This window comes from Bombina bombina, chromosome 3 (genome assembly GCF_027579735.1).
Source record: "Bombina bombina isolate aBomBom1 chromosome 3, aBomBom1.pri, whole genome shotgun sequence".
NCBI classification, from domain to species: Eukaryota; Metazoa; Chordata; class Amphibia; order Anura; family Bombinatoridae; genus Bombina; species Bombina bombina.
Genome location: NC_069501.1, coordinates 440,123,080 through 440,145,452, shown reverse-complemented (window position 1 = coordinate 440,145,452; position 22,373 = coordinate 440,123,080). Strand labels below are relative to the sequence as shown.

Below are 22,373 nucleotides of genomic sequence, written 5' to 3'. Positions count from 1 at the left end.
TACTCTCTCCTCAATCAAAACTCCTCACTAGAACAATTAGATTACATAGTAGCCAAATGTCGTCCAACATTTCCATATATTGATACACAGGTAATAGTGGACACCTTCAAGGTAACAGAAAAGAGTTGGGTGTTGACAGCATGGAGAGAATCCCAAATTAAGATAGCCCTAATGACATATCTCTCTCCCGCAAAATTATCAAGATGGTATGGGGTGGACATTCCTTGTACTAGATGCAGTGCCATCTGTGCAGATATTATACATTGTTTTTGGTTCTGTCCGAGGATTCGGCAGTTCTGGGCTAAGACAGTATATTGGATGAACACAGTTATTAGACTTGATTACACTATCCAGCCCATGGAGATCATATTTTTAGCCAAACATCAAGGAATAGTTCGTAACCTGAAATTGATTAATATAATTATATTTCTGGGCAGAAACTTGATATTGAGAAAATGGAAAGCAAAAAAGGCGCCTACTATGAGAGAGCTTAAACAGGCCTTGCTAACTCAGTGTATGTCTGAACATTACAATCTACATGGGCTGCCTGACGATCAAGTAGAGCGGTTCTTTAAACACTGGAAAGTCTTTATATTATCTTTACCAGCTGGTACGCAAAATATTATAGTCAAACCATATGTTAAATCAGTTTTTTTTTCAACTACAGATACTGGCGGGGACTTTCCCTAGTACCTGGCTCCCAGCCAACGCAGGATTATAATGTGCGAGAGGGGGACGGAGGAAAACGATTATAAGTGTTCATATATGCACACATTTGTGGGATTATTTTCTTTTTTTTTTTTTTTCTCTTCTTTTTGGTTTGAGGTACACCTAGCCAAACTAACTGTTTATTTTTTGATTTCTGTAAATTGTCTGAAACAGCAATACCGAAAATAAAATTAAAACATGGAGTTAATAAAAAAGAATGCAAGTTAAAGTTAAAAACTCCAACAGGGAGAATATAGTTAAGTCTGCTGAGACACTACTAAAGTTTTTTTTCTATATATGCAGGATAAATATCTCATGTTTTTGTTTTATATGTTTTGACGCCCTGCGTGGCACATACACAAAGAATATGTCTCTGTTTTTGTCTATTTATATTTATGTTGTAATATTTTTCCCTGCTGGTACACAAATAAAATAAATATTTAAAAAAAAAAAAAAAAAGTTAAAGCTATTTATTTTGAAAGTAACAGTAAATGCATAACTGTGGTCAAATGAAGACTATATAACTGTGGTCAAATGAAGACTATATAACTGTGGTCAAATGAAGACTAAAAGGAACTGATTGCTCACTGGCTAATGACCTGAACTGTCATATATTTATTGGTAGACTGTGACACATCTCACAAGCATAAAAACAATTTTTGTCTCAGCACAGGAAGATGTCATCTTTTAGATGCAACAACTTTAATGTAGCTTTAAAGGGACACTGAACCCAAATTTTTTCTTTCGTTATTCAGATAGAGCATGCAATTTTAAGCAACTTTCTTTTTACTCCTATTATCAATTTTTCTTTGTTCACTTGCTATCTTTATTTGAAAAAAAGGCATTTATGCTTTTTTTTTGTTCAGAACTCTGGACAGCACTTTTTTTATTGGTGGATGAATTTATCCACCAATCAGCAAGAATAACCCAGGTTATTCACCAAAAATGGGCCTGCATCTAAACTTACATTCTTGCATTTCAAATAAAGATACCGAGAGAATGAAGAAAATTTGATAATAGGAGTAAATTAGAAAGTTGCTTAAAATTGCATGCTCTGTCTGAATCACAAAAGAAAGCATTTTCACTACAATACTCTCTCAGAAACCATTAACTTAACCGGTAGTCAGATGATCTCTTTAAAACTACTTAGAGGGAAATTGACAACACAAACTAAATTACTTAACTGTGGAGCTAATATTATTTGTGAGTAAAACTTAATTTCCCCAGGGTTAGTATCAGTTCAGGGTTAATTTTAACCAAACCAGAGAACCCTTGGAGGAAGCAAATGCAATTGTATTTCCTAAGCCAGATCATTCCATCTGTTATGACCACTGACACTGCAAACTTATATTTAGTAGTGACTTCAATGCAGTTTCTTAGTGAATACAGAAATATGGAAAGGCTGTCTATCTTTCTATCTATCTATATATCTATAATCTATCTATCTAGCTATCTATTTATCTATCTATCTATCTATCTATCTATCTATCTATATATCATCTATCTATTTGCCGGTCAGTCTGTCTGTCTGTCTATCTAGCTCTGTCTAACATATATCTGTCAGTCATTTGCCCACCCTATCTATCTATCTATCTATCTATCTATCTATCTATCATCTATCTATCTATCATTATCTATCTAGCTATCTATCTATATCTATCTATCTCTGTCTAACATAAATCTGGCAGTCACCTGTCCATCCTATCTATCTATCTATCTATCTATCTATCTATCATCTATCTATCTCCTATCTATCTATCTATCTATCTATCTATCTGCCTGTCTATCTTTCTATATGTCTGTCTGTCTTTCTATCTCTCTCTGCTCTGTCTAATATATATCTGTCAGTCACCTATCTATCTATCTATCTATCTATCTATCTATCTATCTATCTCTGTCTCACATATATCTGTCAGTCACCTGCCTGCTCACCCTATCTATCTATCTATCTATCTATCTATCTATCTATCTATCTATCTATATATCTATCTATCTATCTATCTATCTATCTATCTATCGCTATCTAACATATATACAGTATGTCAGTCACCTGCCCACCATACCATCTATCTATCTATCTATCTATCTATCTAACATATATCTGTCAGTCACCTACCCACCCTATCTATCTATCTATCTATCTATCTATCCATCTATCTATATATCTATCAGTTTATCTATCATCTATCTATCTATCTATCTATCTATCTGTCTGTCTGTATGACTAGCTATGTACACATCCATCTTTCTGTTTATCTGTACATTATCTGTCTAATCTGTTAAGGCATTTTGTGTTTTCTAAAAAAAAAAATGTTTAATTTACTTTTTTTCAGAATGGGTAAAAGAGAAATACAAAGCTTTATCAGATGGGCACTGGTTCTCACTCTCTGTCTTTTAACTCTGTGGGGACGGCTAACAGCAGCATCAACACATCACAGAATCCATTCAGGTTGGTCTATGTAATCATGAAAAATTAATGAATTTTATATTCACCTCTAATGAACAGTCAATTGATTTTTTTGTTTACTGATTTTCTGGCTAACATATGAAATGACAAAACAAATTCATAATAATGTGTCCAGTGTTTATTGGTATAAGATATTCTTACGTACATTCTTGGGTACTGAACAAAAAAACAACAACTATTCAAACGGATGGTTTTTGACCTTGAGTATATAATAGCCTATTACTTTTTTGTCTGTGTTTCATTGTAAATTTATAGGCAAAAAGGCGAGTTAAACTATTTCCTGTTTTGTTGTAAATTGTATTTTATTTGAAAAATGAAGAATGTATCTAGCAAAATATCAGTGCATTTTAATGATGGCCATTGATGAAAAAAATGTGGATTTTTTTCTGTGTTTAGTTAGAACAGAATCTGAGTCTCGAGTGACAAAGAAAATATTTGGTTCCCACTAGCTTTAAGTTAGATCACTCCCTGGATTTACTGAGCTTTATTGACTGAATGTGTCTGCAATTTTTCTGAGTTAAATGACCTTTATAGCAAATTCCATAACTTTACTACATTGATATTTCTGTTTAAAGGCCGCACAAGATCCCTAAAGGAATAGAGATCAGATGTGTTTTGGATATTCCCGTGTTAGAAAATTTAAATTCCTGAGTCAATAATTAACTCACTTTTGCTCACACAGGATATACTTAAAATCTGCTCTCTAGTCTTTGTCGATAAATGTTGAACAACCAAAACATCAGAGATATGCTGCAGGCCTTTCGAAATTACATGGGTGCTTTTTAAATTCCATGATTCACTTCATTAAACAATTCTCTACAGTTACACTGAGGGTGGTGGTTTGTGTTATCATCTGTGAAGAAAACAAGCTTAAATGGAAAATTTAAGTCAAAATTAAATGTTCATGATTCAGATGGAGCATAAAATTAAAAAAATATCCATCTGTTCTCACATTTCATCTTTCTCATGATATCCTTTGTTCAACTTTAGTTCCTCTCCATAAGGGCATACAGAGGCAGGCTAAGGATCTTACATGTGATGAGCATTATGTGCCTGCAGCAGTGTGTGTAGCAACGCTTTGCAAGTAACCTGTAGATGGAGGCTGTAGCAGGCAGTGCTGAGTGACAGCAGGGTACACCTACTTCTCTGACTTCACTAACTATTATAGTACACACTGTTTGGATGTCCCTTATTTAAAAAAAAATAGATGCACTCTCAGTCTTCTTTATTAAACAGTGCTCTATTATCATTAGCTCAGTTTACTACAGAGTTGTACTATAGAGTTGCAGATGCTATTGCACTTTAATGCTCCCCCTACAGGTTGCTTGTATAATAACTCTGATATACACAGTTTCCCAAAGAAAGAGTTACATTTGATTAAAAATATCAATTTTGAATTGTTTTACAACTTTATGATCATGAAACTATAATTTTAGTGTCTATAGCCCTTTAATGGATTCAAATCTCCTCATTTGCTTTCCCTTAATTAATAAACTTTTTTGCCAGTTTATTCTTGACATACACTTTTCCAAGGCAAATTAAGTGTTATCTGTGCCTTATATAGCACACGTATTTTCTTTCCTTGTATATGCACACTTTTGTAATAAAAAAAATATCATATAGTTTTGAAGACTTTTTTTTTGGCATCGAACACTCTTGATAATCTATATTTTCCAAGCATTTCTAAATTCATACCAGTGTCAGTAACAGAAATGAAGAGTGAAGATTTAAGTGTCATGTTTCTTACCACACTTCATAATTCTAGTTTATAAATATCTCAGTGAATAATTGAGACTTTAGAAGAATAATTTGCAATTGCAAATAATGGGCACATATAATAATAAAATAAAGACAAGGCATGCTTTATATCAAGGATGGCCAAATGGCATTTGTGGGCCATATGTGGCCTACCGCACTACATTTTTTGTGGCTCCTGAGAAAAAAACAGAACTACGAATGTGTGCAACAGTTTTTATGGCCCCGGGAATAAGTGGAACTTAAAATGTGTGCTATGGGCACTCCTGGTGGGTGGGCAAATAGTGTGAAAAGAGTGTATCCTGCAACCTAGCCTTAAACTGTCATTGTGCCACTGGTCATTTTTTAGGAAATATATTATTATTTGAGTGTTTCATAGACATAAATTTAGATGTGGTCCTTAAAGCTTCTAAATTATTGATCTTCTGCCTTCAAGTGTTAGCAAGTAATTTATCTCTACTTTAAATATATATATAAAAAAATCTTTAAATTCCTTTCCTTATTTTTTTGTCTTTCTCACTCAGTCATTGTTTGAGCAATTCAACATATCATTATATAATATTTTTATCTTAAAATAAAAAATGAATTTTCAAAAGAGAATTTGATGATTAATTTATTATAAATCTTAAGCATTATAACCAGCTATGGATAACACCTTATCTGGCCAGTTTAAACATATGATCGTTCTGCCAGCAGTGCATTGTGCTCACTCCTTGGTATTAAATATATGCAGCTCAATATATTCAGACTATGACACGCATTGCTTAAAAGGGAGAACTCAAAGCATATTTTATATCTCCCATTCAACATACTGCCGCAGTGTATCAGGAAAACAACTCACCAAGTCAGAAAATGGATCTTAATATCAATAAAGGCATCATACATCGTCTAGCATATTGGTTCCAATATTGTCAGCAGAGCTTTGCTGAATCGCTGCAGACTTATTTGTCTTTCGAGTTGTACATGCAAAAGTCAATGAAAATGTGATTTGCAAACGCCCTTCTGCTTCTTCAGAACATTTCATTTTCAACTCCGGTGAGGAATTGAAAAGCAGACTTAGCATAATGTTGGTATTCTATGAAGCACTTTAGCAGCAGTAAGTTGACTTAACAAGTGGGGAACGGAGACCGTATCTGGAGATTTACTTAACATAAGGGTGGGATACTTATTTGTATTCTGCTGTAATGTCGGAGGAGAGTGGAAACTTTTAGAACAAGTAACACTAATGGAATTAATATAGCTAAACGTATACTATATGTTTAAGAAACATTTCAATTTAAACAAGTAGTTTATTAAAGAGCTCTCATGAATAATGTTAATATGAAAAAAATGATATTTATGCAATAATAATATTAAATAAAGTTTTTAACTATGTATTTAGTAAATATTTCACATGCCAATGTTCTTCACATAGGGGAATATGCTCTAAGTATTTCTAATTCTAAATAGATATTCCTATATATAAAATATATATCTATCTATACCTATATATAATCATGTATATATATATATATATATATATATATATTTATACATATTGTGCAAAGAAATATTATATATATATATATATATATATATATATATATATATATATATATATATATATATATATAAAATAGAGCAAGGAAAGTGCACTCTCACTTAAAAAGCATCTACCAGGGTGCAGGCACAAATTAATACAGTACAGATGAAGCTTGCACTCTCTGGATTTTAAAAAAAGATGCTTTATGAATAAATAGAACATATTCTGCTATGTGAAGAACATTGAAATGCAAAATATTAATATTACCATGTCGGGTTAGCGCATTTGAGAAAATATGACGAGGTTTGCGCGCAAGTAGGGTGTTTTTTACACTTTTTTTGCTCCATTAACTTCTATGGGGAAATAGATTATCGTGTACGCAATATTCTAAGTTTGGCTTTTTACGCACATCAGGTTAGCGTGCAAGTGAAAACAGTTTTCTTTAAACTCAAAATACGAGCACAACCTGATGCGTGCAAACAGCTTACTTTTAGCACAGTTAACGCTCGAGCAGGAGCGTTAAATAGCGGTCCACTTGTTATCTGGCCCTTTAGGAGAGATTTTGTTATATCTATCTATCTATCTATCTATCTATCTATCTATCTATCTATCTATCTGTAATCAATCTATCTATTAATGATTTCATTTTTTTAAATGTAATAAATTGCTGAAATAGATCATCTTGTAAATATAATTAAACATTAATTGCTATAATTGGTGTGGCATCTAGAAGTGTTTAATTAATCTTGTGTTCTAACAGGGCTATATTACTGAACTGAAGGTTATCTATGTTAATATCAGCAGTATCCCTAGAAGACCAGTAAACATCCAAAATAATAGAAGACTAAATACGACTAATAAATGCTGCATTCAAAATTAGGTAAAAAAGGATAGAACACAGAAAAGGAAATAAAGAGAAACACAGAATAGGAAGTAACAGATATACAAACAGGAAGTATCAGACGTAAACAAGAAGTACAAAAGAAAACGTATAAAAACTAAGGCCTTGTTTCCTTTGAGGTGATAAAGTTTGGAAACTGGTGGTAACATAAAATATCTCCATAGACTTTAATAAAAATAAATGTTTTTATAATCAGTTTCCAAAATTTAATGGAAACTAGGCCTACATTGTTCAAGACCCTTTAAGAGTTTTAATATCTGAACAATAATTTGTTAATTTGGTTTCACCATGATAATTCAGTATAACTTATTAGTCATTTAGTCACTTCATTATAGCTTTACAGCCTTAGCGCCAAATAATTTTGCTTATGATGCATGTACAATATTGAGTAATGCTGAATGTCTGAAATTAGATATTTTTTTCTGAACTTGCTGCCATGTGAATCGGAGCAATAGTATTCTGCAGACGGTCAAATCTTCTTGATTGGAAGGCAGTCTTAATAATTCCCTGCATCAATAACCCCATAGATTCTAATGGAGTGCCATTCAATAAACTCAGAACCATTCCATTAAAATGTCATTTCCTGGTCCAGAACTCCGAAATCACCATCATTTGTGTCTTTGGACCATGACAGCTTTATATTACCTAGGAAAATGCTAAAATGAGATTATTAAAGTGTAATTGAATCTTTACGTTATGATAAAAAATCCATCTGTATTTTAATTAGTTTTTATGTCACTGGGTAAACTGTCATATTAAACACAAACACTTTAAATGTGCATTAAAAACAGAATGTGGAGGGTCTACTGAATTATTGGCAATTAAGATGAAATTGCAAATGTGGTTTAATAGCTGCAGGCATGATTTTAAAAATAGTGTCTGTTATCAGTATGCAATATACCAAGGAATGTATTATCTGTTGCAATTAATACTAATAAATATTACAACTATTGTGCAAGTAAACAGATGTTTGTTTCAGAATTCAGCTGAAACTAATCTCAGATCTATCATTTCCTACAGTATATGATTTGTGTATTTTCATCTGTTATGAAAAGTTTAGAACTTTGTAAGATAAAGATAAAGTAAGATACCCATGAGGAAAAAAGATGATTTGCTCCTCCAAAGTTAAAACATCTGTTTATTATACAATTTTAAAAGCAGATTCAAAAAAGCTTGCAGTACAAACATAGGGTGTTATGTGCAGCACTGGCGGCTTACGCGTTTCGGCTGACAAGCCGTAATCATAGCCTGTTAGTGCTGTGCTATTAGCACCTATTTAAAACTGAAGCATTATTCCCATTGGCCATTGTCCATTTGCATAGACACATCGTAGAGGACACCTTAAAGGGACATAAAGCTAAAAAACATTTAATTTTACTTATATTATCAGATATACCTCTTTGCTGTGACATTCTTTGTTGAATTTAGTTCCTTTCTATGAGAGCATACTGAGGTAGGTTCAGAAATGTGCATGTGATTTCAGCACTATAAGGAAGCAGTGTTTATAACAACGTTTGTTAAACACATAGTTCTCAAGGAACATCAACATTTCTATGTACCTTTAATTAAACTGGACAGTCAGCAGCTCCAAAAAGCTTTGGAAAAAGAAGCAACTGGAGCACTTTCCACTTTTCCATTCCCTAATGTTTACCCTATTTTATGACCACCCCTTTAATTACAATCAGGTGTAGTTATCACAATTGATGCGACTGCAAGAAAATTATAAACACCTGTATAATTGAACTACTGCTTTTGTATTCCAAGCCAGTTGTATTCTGCTACATTGATCTACTGAACTATGATCTTTAATTTGCTATTTCAATTGCCACTATATTACCTACTGCTACACTTGTTACAGGATACAACCTCAGATTACTTCATTGCATTAACCCTTTCCCTTTCTCAATTATCTTCTGTATCAGATATATTATATATTTTGTTTTAGATTGTAAGAGTGAGAGCCTCTCTAATTATAGGTCACTATGTTTAAATCTATGTGTATTACTGAACGCACTTAAAGGTTGATCACTCCTTTATATATATTTAAAGGGATATTAAAGTCATAGCATGTAATAGCAATTAAACACTGCAAAGTAAAATAAATGCTTTAAAATAATTTAGCACTCTAATTGTGTTAGCTTACTTAACAAGGTTTTGCAAATAAAGAGGAGTTCAGGGATACATTTCTTAGATACCTGATGGAATTCATATTCCTGATTTCCTTAGCTGTGACCAATTAGAGATTGATGTAAATGAGTGTGTGCTCTGATCTAACCAATCACGGTGTAGAATGTTGCATACTTTGCTACATGTCACCATAACTAACTATAATGGAGGCATTCTAGACTCTCTGGAGGAAGTGGGACATGCGCATATTTCAGAGGTATTTTAGAGTGAAAACAAGCAAACTAAATAATGAATATATAATGAAACATTGTTATAATTTTCTTATTTAAATATTGTATGTGGAGATTAATGTGTGTAATGTCTATTTAGGTTTGTTAATGTAAACATTGTGATGTATGTGTTTTACACTTTCACAGAATTGTATCTAAAATGAGCTAACAGTGACATTTTTCAATGTTTACTACATTAAATAAATGTATTCTAACCCTTTGAGGGCTAAGCACTTTCCCACCTGGGTGCTAAGGTTTTTTAAAGGTTTTTTTTTTTTTTCTCATGACCAATCCGTCCTGGATAAAATCCGTTGGTTCCTATGGAAATAAATCACAATAGTGCAGCATGTATAGATTACCTATATATGATATTGAAAAACGGCTTACCAGTTAGTGTCAATGCGTTTCGGCTTTACTAAGAGGGCCTTTATCAAGGATAAAACTGTTAGTTGGTGGTAGCCTTATATAGAGGGTTAATTACATTGTTTGGGCACCAAAATTTCAAACCGCCCCTTTCAGTTTGGCATCATTAGTTTGTGTCGTGATCCAAAAAACGGAAATTACATGTGTTGCCAGAAGTGACGTTATCAGCATCACTTTTGTTTTTTTACACTCGATTTATGCCGTGTTATCAATCAAGATTGTATTACTTATGTGGAGTATTTTACATCAGCCACACTTTCCAAAATCAATAGCTATGCTAACTTTTTGCCGCCCAAACATTGTAATTAAGGATATCAGATACCCCCATATATAACTAACAGTTTTAGTCTTGATAAAGGCCTTCTTAGTAAGACCAAAACGCGTTGACATTAAATGGTAAGCCGTTTTTCAATATTATATATAGGTAGTCTATACATGCTGCACTATTGTGATTTATTTCCATAGGAACTAAAGGATTTTATACAAGACGGATTGGACACTAGAAATCCACTTTTGGATACACTAAGATCACATGGACACAGGAAGTCATATAGTCTTTTACTGCACTACAATTTTTTTAAAAAAATTATATATTTTTTTATATATCTTTTATTTTTTCTCTTTGTGTACACAGAAACTTTTTTCACCGCTTGGCTCAAGCTCTCTTGATTTAATCAGTTTTTGAATTTTTTTTACCCTTGCACTATGGACACTGAACTTTTATCACAATATAACTTAGAATCACCTTTGGACATATTGTTTATGTATATCCTATGCACATTTTTGAAGTGTATTCTATGTGTATTCTATTAGCATTTGTATATATATATATATATATCTGACACCCATAGAGCGCTGTAGCTCTTGATGGATCAGAGGCGCATTTCTCCTTTATATTAGCAATATAGCTTTTTAACACATTACCAGGCTTATTAGGTAGCACTCTTTGCGCTGCTGGTGTTTTTAACAACTGTTATTTTGATGTCATCTTGTTGATGCGTGGATCCATGTTTTTATTGTATTATTTATGCGATTATTTGTATGCTTGATCTCTATATTTTTATTACATATTAAACAACATTTTACTATATCTCTTAGTCACCTACGCCTCCTTGGATAGGCGCTTTATATACACAACCCCCACTATGGCCAATAAGGGATATAAATAAATAATGCACTGCATGTATCAAATTATCACTACAGCATTTAGGGTCAAGGTTCTAGAATTCTTAGAATATACCTTTGTGTTCTAAATGAGTAGAGAATCAGTGTAGAATGGGGTAGTTTGGGGTTCCATAAAAACAAAATGAAGAGCTACAGTGTGGCACCTGGGAGTTTAGTTTAGACCACTGGTTTTCAAATCTGTACTCAGGCCACCCCAACAGGCCAGATTTTCAGGATTACATTGGATAAGAGCAGGCACAATAACCATATTTACTTTATTTCCCCTGTGCTCCAAATCGCATATCCTCAAAATCTGGCCTGTTAGGGAGACTTGAGGACAGGTTTTAAAACCAGTGGTTTAAACAAACTTGTTCTATCCCATAGTAATAGTCTGTCTTCTCTCCCCTGTTTGCTGTTATTTCCTTCATGTGTATTCTATCCCATGCTGTCTGTCTCATCTGCCTTTCTATCTCCTGCTGTCTCACATCTACCTTTTCCAATTATCTTTCTCCAGCTTCCTCTTTTATATCTACACATGTTCTTTTAGTATTCAATTTCCAATTTCCCTGGTTCTTAATATCATTCCTACATTCTTCCTTTTTTTCATAATAATTTTCAAAAAGTGTTTAAGAACACATTGCCCCAGCTGTGCAGGAGGTGGGTGTGAGGACAAGAAAGATCTGCTACAGATGCCATAGGAGCTAATGTCTACGGGAGACTTTAAGGATAGATGATTTCACATGGAAATGCAATATCACACGTAATATTAATGTTCTGTTAGTTTACAAGACTCTGCATAGTGTTAGTGTTGTAATCTTATTTCTGCCTAAACTATAAAAATAGTAAAACAAATTTAATTATAGAACATTTAGATTTAAAGGGACAATCTACTTGAACATTTTTATTGTTTAAAAAGATAGCTAATTTCTTTATATGCCCATTCCCCAGTTTTGTATAACCAACACTATTATATGAATGTGCCTTTAATATACTTTTTACCTCTGTAATTACCTTGTATCTAAGCCTCTGCAGACTGCCCCTTTATCTCAGTGCATTTTACAAAGTTGCATTTTAGCCAATCTGTGCTGGTTCATGCATAACTTCACAGGACTGAGCACAGTGTTTGTCTAAATGGCACACATCAACTAGCACTGTCTGGCTGTTGAAAGCTAATAAAATGCAATGAGATAAGAGGCAGCTAGCAAAGGTTTTGAAACAGGTAGAGGTTTAGAGATTATAAAGTATATTAATATAACAATGTTGGTTGTGCAAAACTGGGGAATGGGTAGTAAAGGCGTAATCTATAATTTTACACAAAAAAAACAAGTAGATTATCACTTTAAGATTTATTAACATGTGTGTGTGTTTATATATATATATATATATATATATATATATATATATATTTATATATACTTTCTAAATGTGGTGTGTGTGTGAATATAGCATTTTTGCTGTTGAATATCTTCATTCTCGTACTTCTTTATCTGAACTGTGTATTCTGTCTAATTTGGAATTCAGTGTGTTAAATCAGTTTGTTCGTCTTTATTGCTGTCTTTTTCTTTTTTTTATAAGACCAATTTCACATCAAAACCCAGCAGGAAACTTCTATGCACTCTTCACATCCAACCTATATTCTCCTTTCTTCCTTTTTATCGACGAAGGACTTTAAATGTCCTGATTAGCACCGCGTTTTTTAATTTGGCTTCCGTATTCAAAGAGTCTCTGCAGATCGGAGATTAAGACATTTTGAGATGAAACAGGGGAAGGCTTTGCTCCGGAATGACTCATCTGGAAATTAATTCCGCACAAGTTGACAAGCTGTAATTGGTGCCAGGAGTTTGTATCTTCTCATAGGCCCATTAGTAGAATGTTGACAGGAACTTTAAATTGAACTCATTAGTGCTTATCATAGTGGCTCCTGTGTATTAATGAGAATTCATCATTAATCTTCTTCTTTGTTTATATATATATATATATATATATATATGTATACATGCAATGCATCTCAGATATTATATGTTTATTTGCCTTTTTTGCAGCTATTACTTTTAATCAGTAATATTCTAAAGCATATCAGAAGTTCACACAACACACACAGCCACACACACATGCAAATCTATCTATCTATCTATCTATCTATCAATCTATCCATCCATATATACATACATATATCAGCTATGCTATATATAACTGCTAAAGTATGAACCAAGCTCAGCACTCTCTTTGAAAAAGTTTTAATTAAAAAAAATATATATATATACAATCCCATTTCCAAAAAGTTGGGACAGTATGGAAAATGCAAAAAAGCAAACAAAAAGAGTAATTTGAAAATTCAATTCACCCTGTACTATACTGAAAACACATTCGGCTAGATTACGAGTTGTGCGTTAGGGTAAAAAGCAGCGTTAAGAGGTCCTAACGCTGCTTTTTTACGCCCGCTGGTATTAGGAGTCTTGAAGATTTAGGAGCACCGCACACTTCTTTGGCCTTACCGCAAAATGACTTACGTAAACTTTGTAAAGTCTTTTTTCTATGGGACTTCCATAGCGCCGGTATTACGACTCTGTCCTGGGAGGCCAAAAAGTGAGAGGTACACCCCAGCCTGTCAAGAGTCCTAACGTATTTAAAAGCCAGTAGTTAAGAGTTTTATGGTACAACGCCGTAACATAGAACTAATAACTAAAGTGCTAAAAAGTACACTAACACCCATAAACTACCTAGTAACCCCTAAACCAAGGCCGTCCCGCATTGCAAATATTAAAATAAATATTTTAACCCCTAATCTGTCGCTCCGGACACCGCCGCCACCTAATTATATTTATTAACCCCAATCTGCCGCCCCCAATGTCGCCGCCACCTACCTACACTTATTAACCCCTAATCTGTCGCCCCCAACGTCGCTGCCACTATAATAAACATATTAACCCCTAAACCGCCGCACTCCCGCCTCGCAAACATTAGTTAAATATTATTAACCCCTAATCTGCCGTGCCTAACATCGCCGCCACCTACCTACATTTATTAACCCCTAATCTGCCGCCCAAATATTAATATTATTAACCCCTAAACCTAAGTCTAACCCTAAACCTAACACCCACTAACTTAAATATAATTTAAATAAATCTAAATAAATATTCCTATCATTAACTAAATTATTCCTAGATAGTTACATTGTAGCTAGCTTAGGATTTATTTTTATTTTACAGACAAGTTTGTATTTATTTGAACTAGGTAGAATAGTTAATTAATAGTTATTAAATTATTATTTAATAACTACCTAGCTAAAATAAAGACACATTTACCTGTAAAAAAAACCTAACTTAAGTTACACTAACACCTAACACTACACTATAATTAAATAAATGAACTAAATTATATACAATCACCTAAATTACATTAAATGAGCTAAAGTACAAACCCCCCACTAAATTACAGAAAATAATAAACAAATTACAGATATTTAAACTAATTACTCATAATCTAATAGCCCTATTAAAATAACCCCCCCCCAAATAAAAAAAAAACCCCTAGCCTAAACTAAGCTACCAATAGCCCTTAAAAGGGCCTTTTGTAATCAGCTATTTTACATGTAAAAACAAATACTAACAACCCCCCCAACAGTAAAACCCAACACCCACACAACTAACCCCCCAAATAAAATACTATCTAAAAAAACCTAAGCTCCCCATTGCCCTGAAAAGGGCATTTGGATGGGCATTGCCCTTAAAAGTGCAGTTAGCTCTTTTGCCACCCAAACCCTAAACTAAAAAATAAAACCCACCCAATACACCCTTAAAAAACCTAACACTAATGCCCTGAAGATCGACTTTCCAGGTGACGTCTCCATCCAAACCGGAGCAAAGTGGTCCACCAGACAGGCAGAAGTCTTCATCCAAGCTGGGCGAAGTGGTCCTCCAGACGGACAGAAGTCTTCATCCAAGCCGGGCAGAAGTGGTCCTCCAGACGGGCAGAAGTCTTCATCCAAACCGGGCAGAAGTGGTCCACCAGACGGGCAGAAGTCTTCATCCAGACAGCATCTTCGATCTTCATCCATCCGGCGTGGAGCGGGTCCATCTTCAAGACATCCGAAGTGGAGCATCCCCTTCTGGCGACGACTAAAACAGAATGAAGGTACCTTTAAGTGACGTCATTCAAGATGACGTCCCTTAGATTCGATTGGCTGATAGAATTCTATCAGCCAATCAGAATTAAGGTAGAAAAAATCCTATTGGCTGATGCAATCAATCAATAGGATTGAAGTTCAATCCTATTGGCTGATCCAATCAGCCAATATGATTGAGCTCGCATTCTATTGGCTGATTGGAACAGCCAATAGAATGCAAGCTCAATCATATTGGCTGATTGGACCAGCCATTAGGATTGAACTTCAATCCTATTGGCTGATTGCAAAATAATTATAAATCCTAAACTAGATACAATGTAACTATTAGTTATATTGTAGCTAGTTTAGGGTTTATTTTACAGGTAAGTATTTAGTAGATATGTGCGATTCGGTTTGATTCGATTTGGAAATTCGGAAAATTCTGCAAATTAGGCGATTCGGATCAAATCGAATTTCCGAATTAAAATTTTGCCGAATTGAACCGAATCAAATTGAATCGATTCGGAAATTCGGATGGCCATTGGATTACACTAGTATTGTACAGTATGTTAGGTTAACACCTAATATACAGTATAATACTAGTCTAATCCCACCTAACACTTACCGAAATGCCGAATTTCTGAACCGAATCGAACCGAATCGAACCGAATGGAGCCGAATTTCTTCTAATCCGAATGAATCCGAAACGAATCCAAAACGAACCGATTCGAAATTTTCCGAATTCGAATCAATCCGAACCGAACTTCGAAAAATTCCGAATCGATCCGAACCGAACCAAATTTTTTCGCCTTGCACATGTCTAGTATTTAGTTTTAAATAGGAATTATTTAGTTAATGATAGGAATATTTATTTAGATTTATTTAAATTATATTTAAGTTAGTGGGTGTTAGGTTTAGGGTTAGACTTAGGTTTAGGGGTTAATAACTTTAATATAGTGGCAGCGACATTGGGGGCGGCAGATTAGGGGTTAATACATGTAGGTAGGTGGCGGTGATGTTAGGGATGGCAGATTAGGTGTTAATAATATTTAACTAATGTTTTCGAGGTGGGAGTGCGGCGGTTTATGGGTTAATATGTTTATTATAGTGGCGGCAACGTTGGGGGCAGCAGATTAGGGGTTAATAAGTGTAGGTAGGTGGGGGCGACATTGGGGGTGGCAGATTAGGGGTTAATAAATATAATGTAGGTGGCGGCGATGTCCCGAGCGGCAGATTAGGGGTTAATAAGTATAATATAGGTATCGACGATGTCGGGGGCGGCAGATTAGGGGTTAATAAGTGTAAGCTTAGGGGTGTTTAGACTAGGGGTTCATGTTAGGGTGTTAGGTGTAGACATACATTTTATTTCCCCATAGGAATCAATGGGGCTGTGTTAAGGAGTTTTACGTTGCTTTTTTGCAGGTTAGACATTTTTTTCAGCCGGCTCTCCCCGTTGATTCCTATGGGGAAATCGTGCACGAGCACCTTACACCAACTCACCGCTGACTTAAGCAGCGCTGGTATTGGAGTGCGGTAATGAGCAAAATTTTGTTCAACGTTCACTTCTTGTCTTTTAACGACGGGTTTCTGAAAACTCGTAATACCAGCGCTGTAGGTAAGTGATCGGTGAGAGAAAAATGCTCGATAGCACCGCATAGTCTCTAACACAAAACTCGTAATCTAGGTGATTATTAACACATTATTTGATGTTTTACTTTGTCATTTTAATGTATTTTTTAAAATCTACACTCATGGCAGCATCACAATTCAAAAAAGTTGGGACAGTCGACTGTTTACCACTGTGTAAAATCACTTTTTCTTTTCATAACACTTATGAAGTGTTTGGGCATTGAACACACCAGTTGGTTAAGTTTAGCAAGCAACTGTACGGAGCCTTCGTTGCTTTATTTTGTGCTTCATAATGCGTCACACATTCTCAATCAGAGACAGGTCAGGACGGCAGACAGGCCATGCTAGCACCCGCACTCTCTGCTAATGCAACCATGCGCTTGTAATCCATTCAGAATGTGACTTGGCGTTGTCCTGCTGGAAAATGCAGGGACGTCCCTGGAAAAGACATCTGGATGGTAGCATATGTTGCTCCAAAATGTATATATATCTTTCTGCATTAATTGTGCCCTCAAAGATGTGCAAGTTACTCATGCCATGGGCACTGACAAACCCCCATACCATGACAGATGCTGGATTTTGGACCTGACGCTGATAACAACTTGGATCATCCTTTTCCTCTTGGAGAACACAGTGGCTGTTTTTTCCCCAAATTATTTGAAATGTTGACTCGTCTGACCATAAAACACGATTCCACTGTGCTACTGTTCATCTCAGATGAGACCAAGCCCAGAGAAGCCGTCGGCGCTTCTGGACAGTGTTGATGTATGGCTTCTGCTTTGCATAGTAAAGCCTTAACTTGCATCTGTGGATGCAGCGGCAAATGGTGTTGACTCTCAAAGGTTTACTAAAGTATTCCCAAGCCAGGATATCCATTACAGACTCATGATGGTTTTTGAGACAGTGACGTCTGATATTTCACTTGCATTTTAAAATAGTTTTCGGCCTTGCCCTTTATGCACAGAGTTTTGACCGGATTCCTTGAATCTTTTAATTATATTGTACACTGTAAGAGGGGAAATGCCAAAAATCTTACCGATTTGTCTTTGGGGAATGTTGTTCTCAAAGTGTTGTATTATTCGCTGACGCATCTGTTGGCAGAATAGGGAGCCTCGACCCATCCTTTCTCTTGAAAGACTAGGCCTTTTTTTCTCATTATACTTTTTATTTCAACTTATTTCAACTTGCTATTAGTCCTAAATTGCCCCTATCCCAACTTTTTTGGAACCTGTTGCAGTCATCAGTTTTGAAATTAGTGTATATTTTCAAAAATACATTAAATTCACACAGTAAAACATCAAATAATGTGTTAATAATGTGTTTTCAATATAGTACAGGGTGAATTGAATTTTCAAATTACTCTTTTTGTTTGTTTTTTGCATTTTCCATATTGTCTCAACTTTTTCGGAATTGTGTTTGTGTTTATACAGTATATATATATATTTATATATTTCAAGGAGATTTTTGATCTTATTTTCTGCTTTAGCAATTGTTGATTATATACTTAATATACTGTATATACTGTATATATACCTGTATATATATATATATATATATATATATATATATATATATATATATATATATATATATATATATGTTTAAATAGTGATTGTTCTCAAGCAAGTTTTAAATTCTAATATATTCTTTGAGCAGTCACAAAGAAATAACAACACATAAATGATTCATATGACCTGAATATATAACATGAATATATGCATACATAGATGAGAGCCATTTCAAAATCAGATTGCAGCAGGCACCATTGATAGCACATATGTCTCTCCATTTGGTCATTTCTTTGACACATTATAGTCTAAAAAGTACCTGTGTCTATCATACACAATATAACAATCTCAAAAGTATTTAATATACATATTCATACCAATGTTACACACAAAAACCTCATATCTAGTATGTCTATTATGCTTTATAATGCATTATAATATTTCGGAAATAAAAGTTAATTTTGAAATACATTTTACATAAAATAATATATTTACCTATCACATTATTGTTTGCTGGGGTTATATCCATAGTTAAATTACCTCTCAGGAGCCACACCACACTGCTGGTCTGAGCAGAAACTGCAGCTGACAAGCCAGCTATGTGATTAAAATTGCTGGTGGGGTGCACAATAGTTTCCTCTCTAGAACAGCAGTGCCCTGAGCTGTACTTTAACTATGTGTTTAACCCATTTGAGGAGGTTAAACGCAGAGTTGGAGTGTCACTATAACTACTTCATATTATCAGTTATTATTTTATATATCATTTATACAAGTAACTATTATTATACTGTCAGATACATTACAATATTATTGAACAGAACCCATCACAAATTACTGGAATGATGTCACTTACCAAGGTGTTTCAGAACCTAATAAAGATTTTGGCTTTTACCATTTGAACCACACATGCATCCAGTCTGGTCTTTTTCCTGTCTACTCCAGGCTGTTTAACGTTTGGCCTTCTTCCATATTTGGAATTGCTCAATGTCTGAAAAAAAACAAAATAATTTAAATGAAAAATCTTTTGTGGTGTGTCAATTGCCAAAGTAAAGTGTATAGTGCTCACCACAAGATATCCTACTTTTTTATGTTAAAAGAAACCCTTCACAGCTAGCAGCATCATTTATGCCACACAAATCACTTTACTCATTATTAAAGTTATATTTTGTATATTTTGTATAAATAGGATATTTTAAAATATATTATGGGGGGTGGGGTCGGTTGTCTTTAAAAATTACGTTTCTGTGTTTACTAAAGTAACTTTTGTATCTTGCTGGTTCACCTGTGTGAGCTGCTAGAATTAGTCAATTAGCAACTGTTTCATGGGGATTAAAGGGACAGTCTAGTCAAAAATAAACTTTCATGATTCAGATAGGGCATGTAATTTTAAAAAGCTTTCCAATTTACTTTTATCATCAATTTTGCTTTGTTCTCTTGGTATCCTTAGTTGAAAGCTAAACCTAGGTAGGCTCATATGCTAAAAACTTATCTGAATGCAATTTGACATTTTTTCACAACTAGAGGGCGTTAGTTCATGTATGCCATATAGATAACATTGTGCTCACTCCCCTGGAGTTACCTAGGAGTCAGCACTGATTGGCTAAAATGCAAATCTGTCAAAAGAACTTAAATAAGGATGCATTATAAAAAGGCTTAGATACAAGGTAATGACAGTGGTAAAATTTATTTTAATATAACTGTGTTGGTTATGCAAAACTGGGGAATGGGTAATAAAGTGATTATCTTTTAAATAATACAAATTCTGGTGTTGACTGTCCCTTTAATTGTGCATAGACATAAATTTCCTGATTTATTTTCAGATTAAATTGCTTTAAATGTGCATAAAACTCTTTGAGATTGCGCTATAAAATATGTAATTGTGTGTAGTAGAAAAACTTTGCTTATGTTTTTATTATGTATTTTGGCCCTTTTCCCCAGAATTTAAAGGACCATTAAATACAGAAGACTTGGTAGAATGCAGTTGCACATTGAATTTTAAATGAGCAGTAGATTTTTTTCTGACAAATTTTAAACTTTACTTCAATTAGCCTGCCCCCTGTATTATCTGACAGCTATTACCCAATCAGAGATTAATATTGGTATACACTGTGGACTCTTGCACATGCTCAGTAGGAGCTGGTGTCTCAGAAAGTGTTCGTATAAAAAGAATGGGCACAGTTTTATAATGGATGTGAATTAAAAAGTCTATTAAAATGACATGCTCTATCCGAATCATGAAAGATTCATTTTGACTTTAGTTTCCCTTTATTTTATTTTTTTAATGCCTTCTCCAGACTTCCAACGCCTCATTTATTTCTGTCCACTTTAACGAATAAATGATGAAATGAATGCATGCAACACAAATATTTAGTTGATTCATTCATGCAGTGAAAACTGTAACTCTAAAGGCGAGAAATGCTTTTTTACAGGCAGGAAAGGCTTTACAATCTTACACACTTCAATAGAGATCCAGTAATGTCTGTGTTAGTTGATTGACTCGTGTGTCAGCCAATAAGTATGTAAGCTTCACTTTTGCTCTTGACAATCCTGACCCCATTAAAAAAATACATTAAAAAAAAATCTTAAATTGTTGTCCATCTGCTCATCTGTTGTCCTGGAGACTTCCCCCCCCCCCCAGGGAATAATGGGTTAACAAATTTCAGTTAACAAACAAATAATGTTCTCAACATTCAGCTTAACTGAAAGACAGAATGAAAGAAAAGTTTTTTTTCCACAAAGAACAATTTGCCAAAACAAATACATTTTTTTTGTATCTGCACATTGCTTATTCATTACTAAACTACAAAAAAGTCTTGTAATTAAAATGTGTCTAATTCACTTGAGATAAGCATTTTGTTGTGCATTTTAACAAGTTTATTTGTTTCTTTTTTCCAAAACAATGTGGTTTAAAGGGACAGGAAACCCAAAATATTTCATTCATTAATCAGATAGAAAATACAATTACATTTTTCTATAGACAATAGTGGTTTTCCAATTATTATTTTTAGCAGTAATTGCAAGCGTTTTGTGGAGAAAATGAAAAAAAATGTGGAAAAACATTGTAAGCTTTTTGTATAGTAAAAGCACTTTTGTTTGAGGTAGTAAATGTGTCCCTGAGGTATCCATGGAAAGAAAGGAAAAGTACTTAATTTAATGTGTTCAATGCCTTTGTGAATTTAAAAAAGTATATTATTCATGTATTGGCACTACTTCATGCCATAGTTACATAACCTATTATCCCAGGAATTCAAAATGGCCGCCAATTAATAAATGAACATGTGAACAGCATTTGCTTTTATAATTAATAGTATGAATGTATGACTGTTTCTAGCAACATTGTTCACTATAGAATTGTTGAGTTGTTTACAATGCATGTGTCTGAGAAAAGTTATCATATATGTAATAACCTTTTTGTGCACATTGCTCTCCTAGAATACACAAGTAACTTAAGGGACACTGAACCCAAATTTTTTCTTTTGTGATTCAGATAGAGCATGGAATTTTAAGCAACTTTCTAATTTACTCCAATTATCAAATTTTCTTCATTTTCTTGGTATCTTTATTTGAAATGCAAGAATGTAAGTTTAGATGCCGGCCCATTTTTGGTGAACAACCTGGGTTGTCCTTACTGATTGGTGGATAAATTCATCCACCAATAAAAAAAATGCTGTCCAGAGTCCAGAACACACAAAAAAAAGCTTAGATGTTTTTTTTCAAATAAAGATAGCAAGAGAATGAAGAAAAAATGTTAAAAGGAGTAAATTAGAAAGTTGCTTAAAATTGAATGCTCTATCT

The 22,373-nt window shown here is 34.0% G+C and overlaps 1 protein-coding gene across 1 annotated transcript in view; it reads left to right on the top strand.

Annotated features, from left to right (window-relative positions):
* The first annotated feature begins 3,042 nt into the window (after window positions 1–3,042).
* TAFA3 (TAFA chemokine like family member 3) overlaps window positions 3,043–22,373 on the top strand; it is a 247,841-nt gene continuing 228,510 nt past the window's right edge. The window contains exon 1 of the mRNA XM_053705318.1: window positions 3,043–3,157. Within this exon, the coding sequence (XP_053561293.1) occupies window positions 3,043–3,157 (115 nt within the window). The remainder of the gene's footprint in view (window positions 3,158–22,373) is intronic.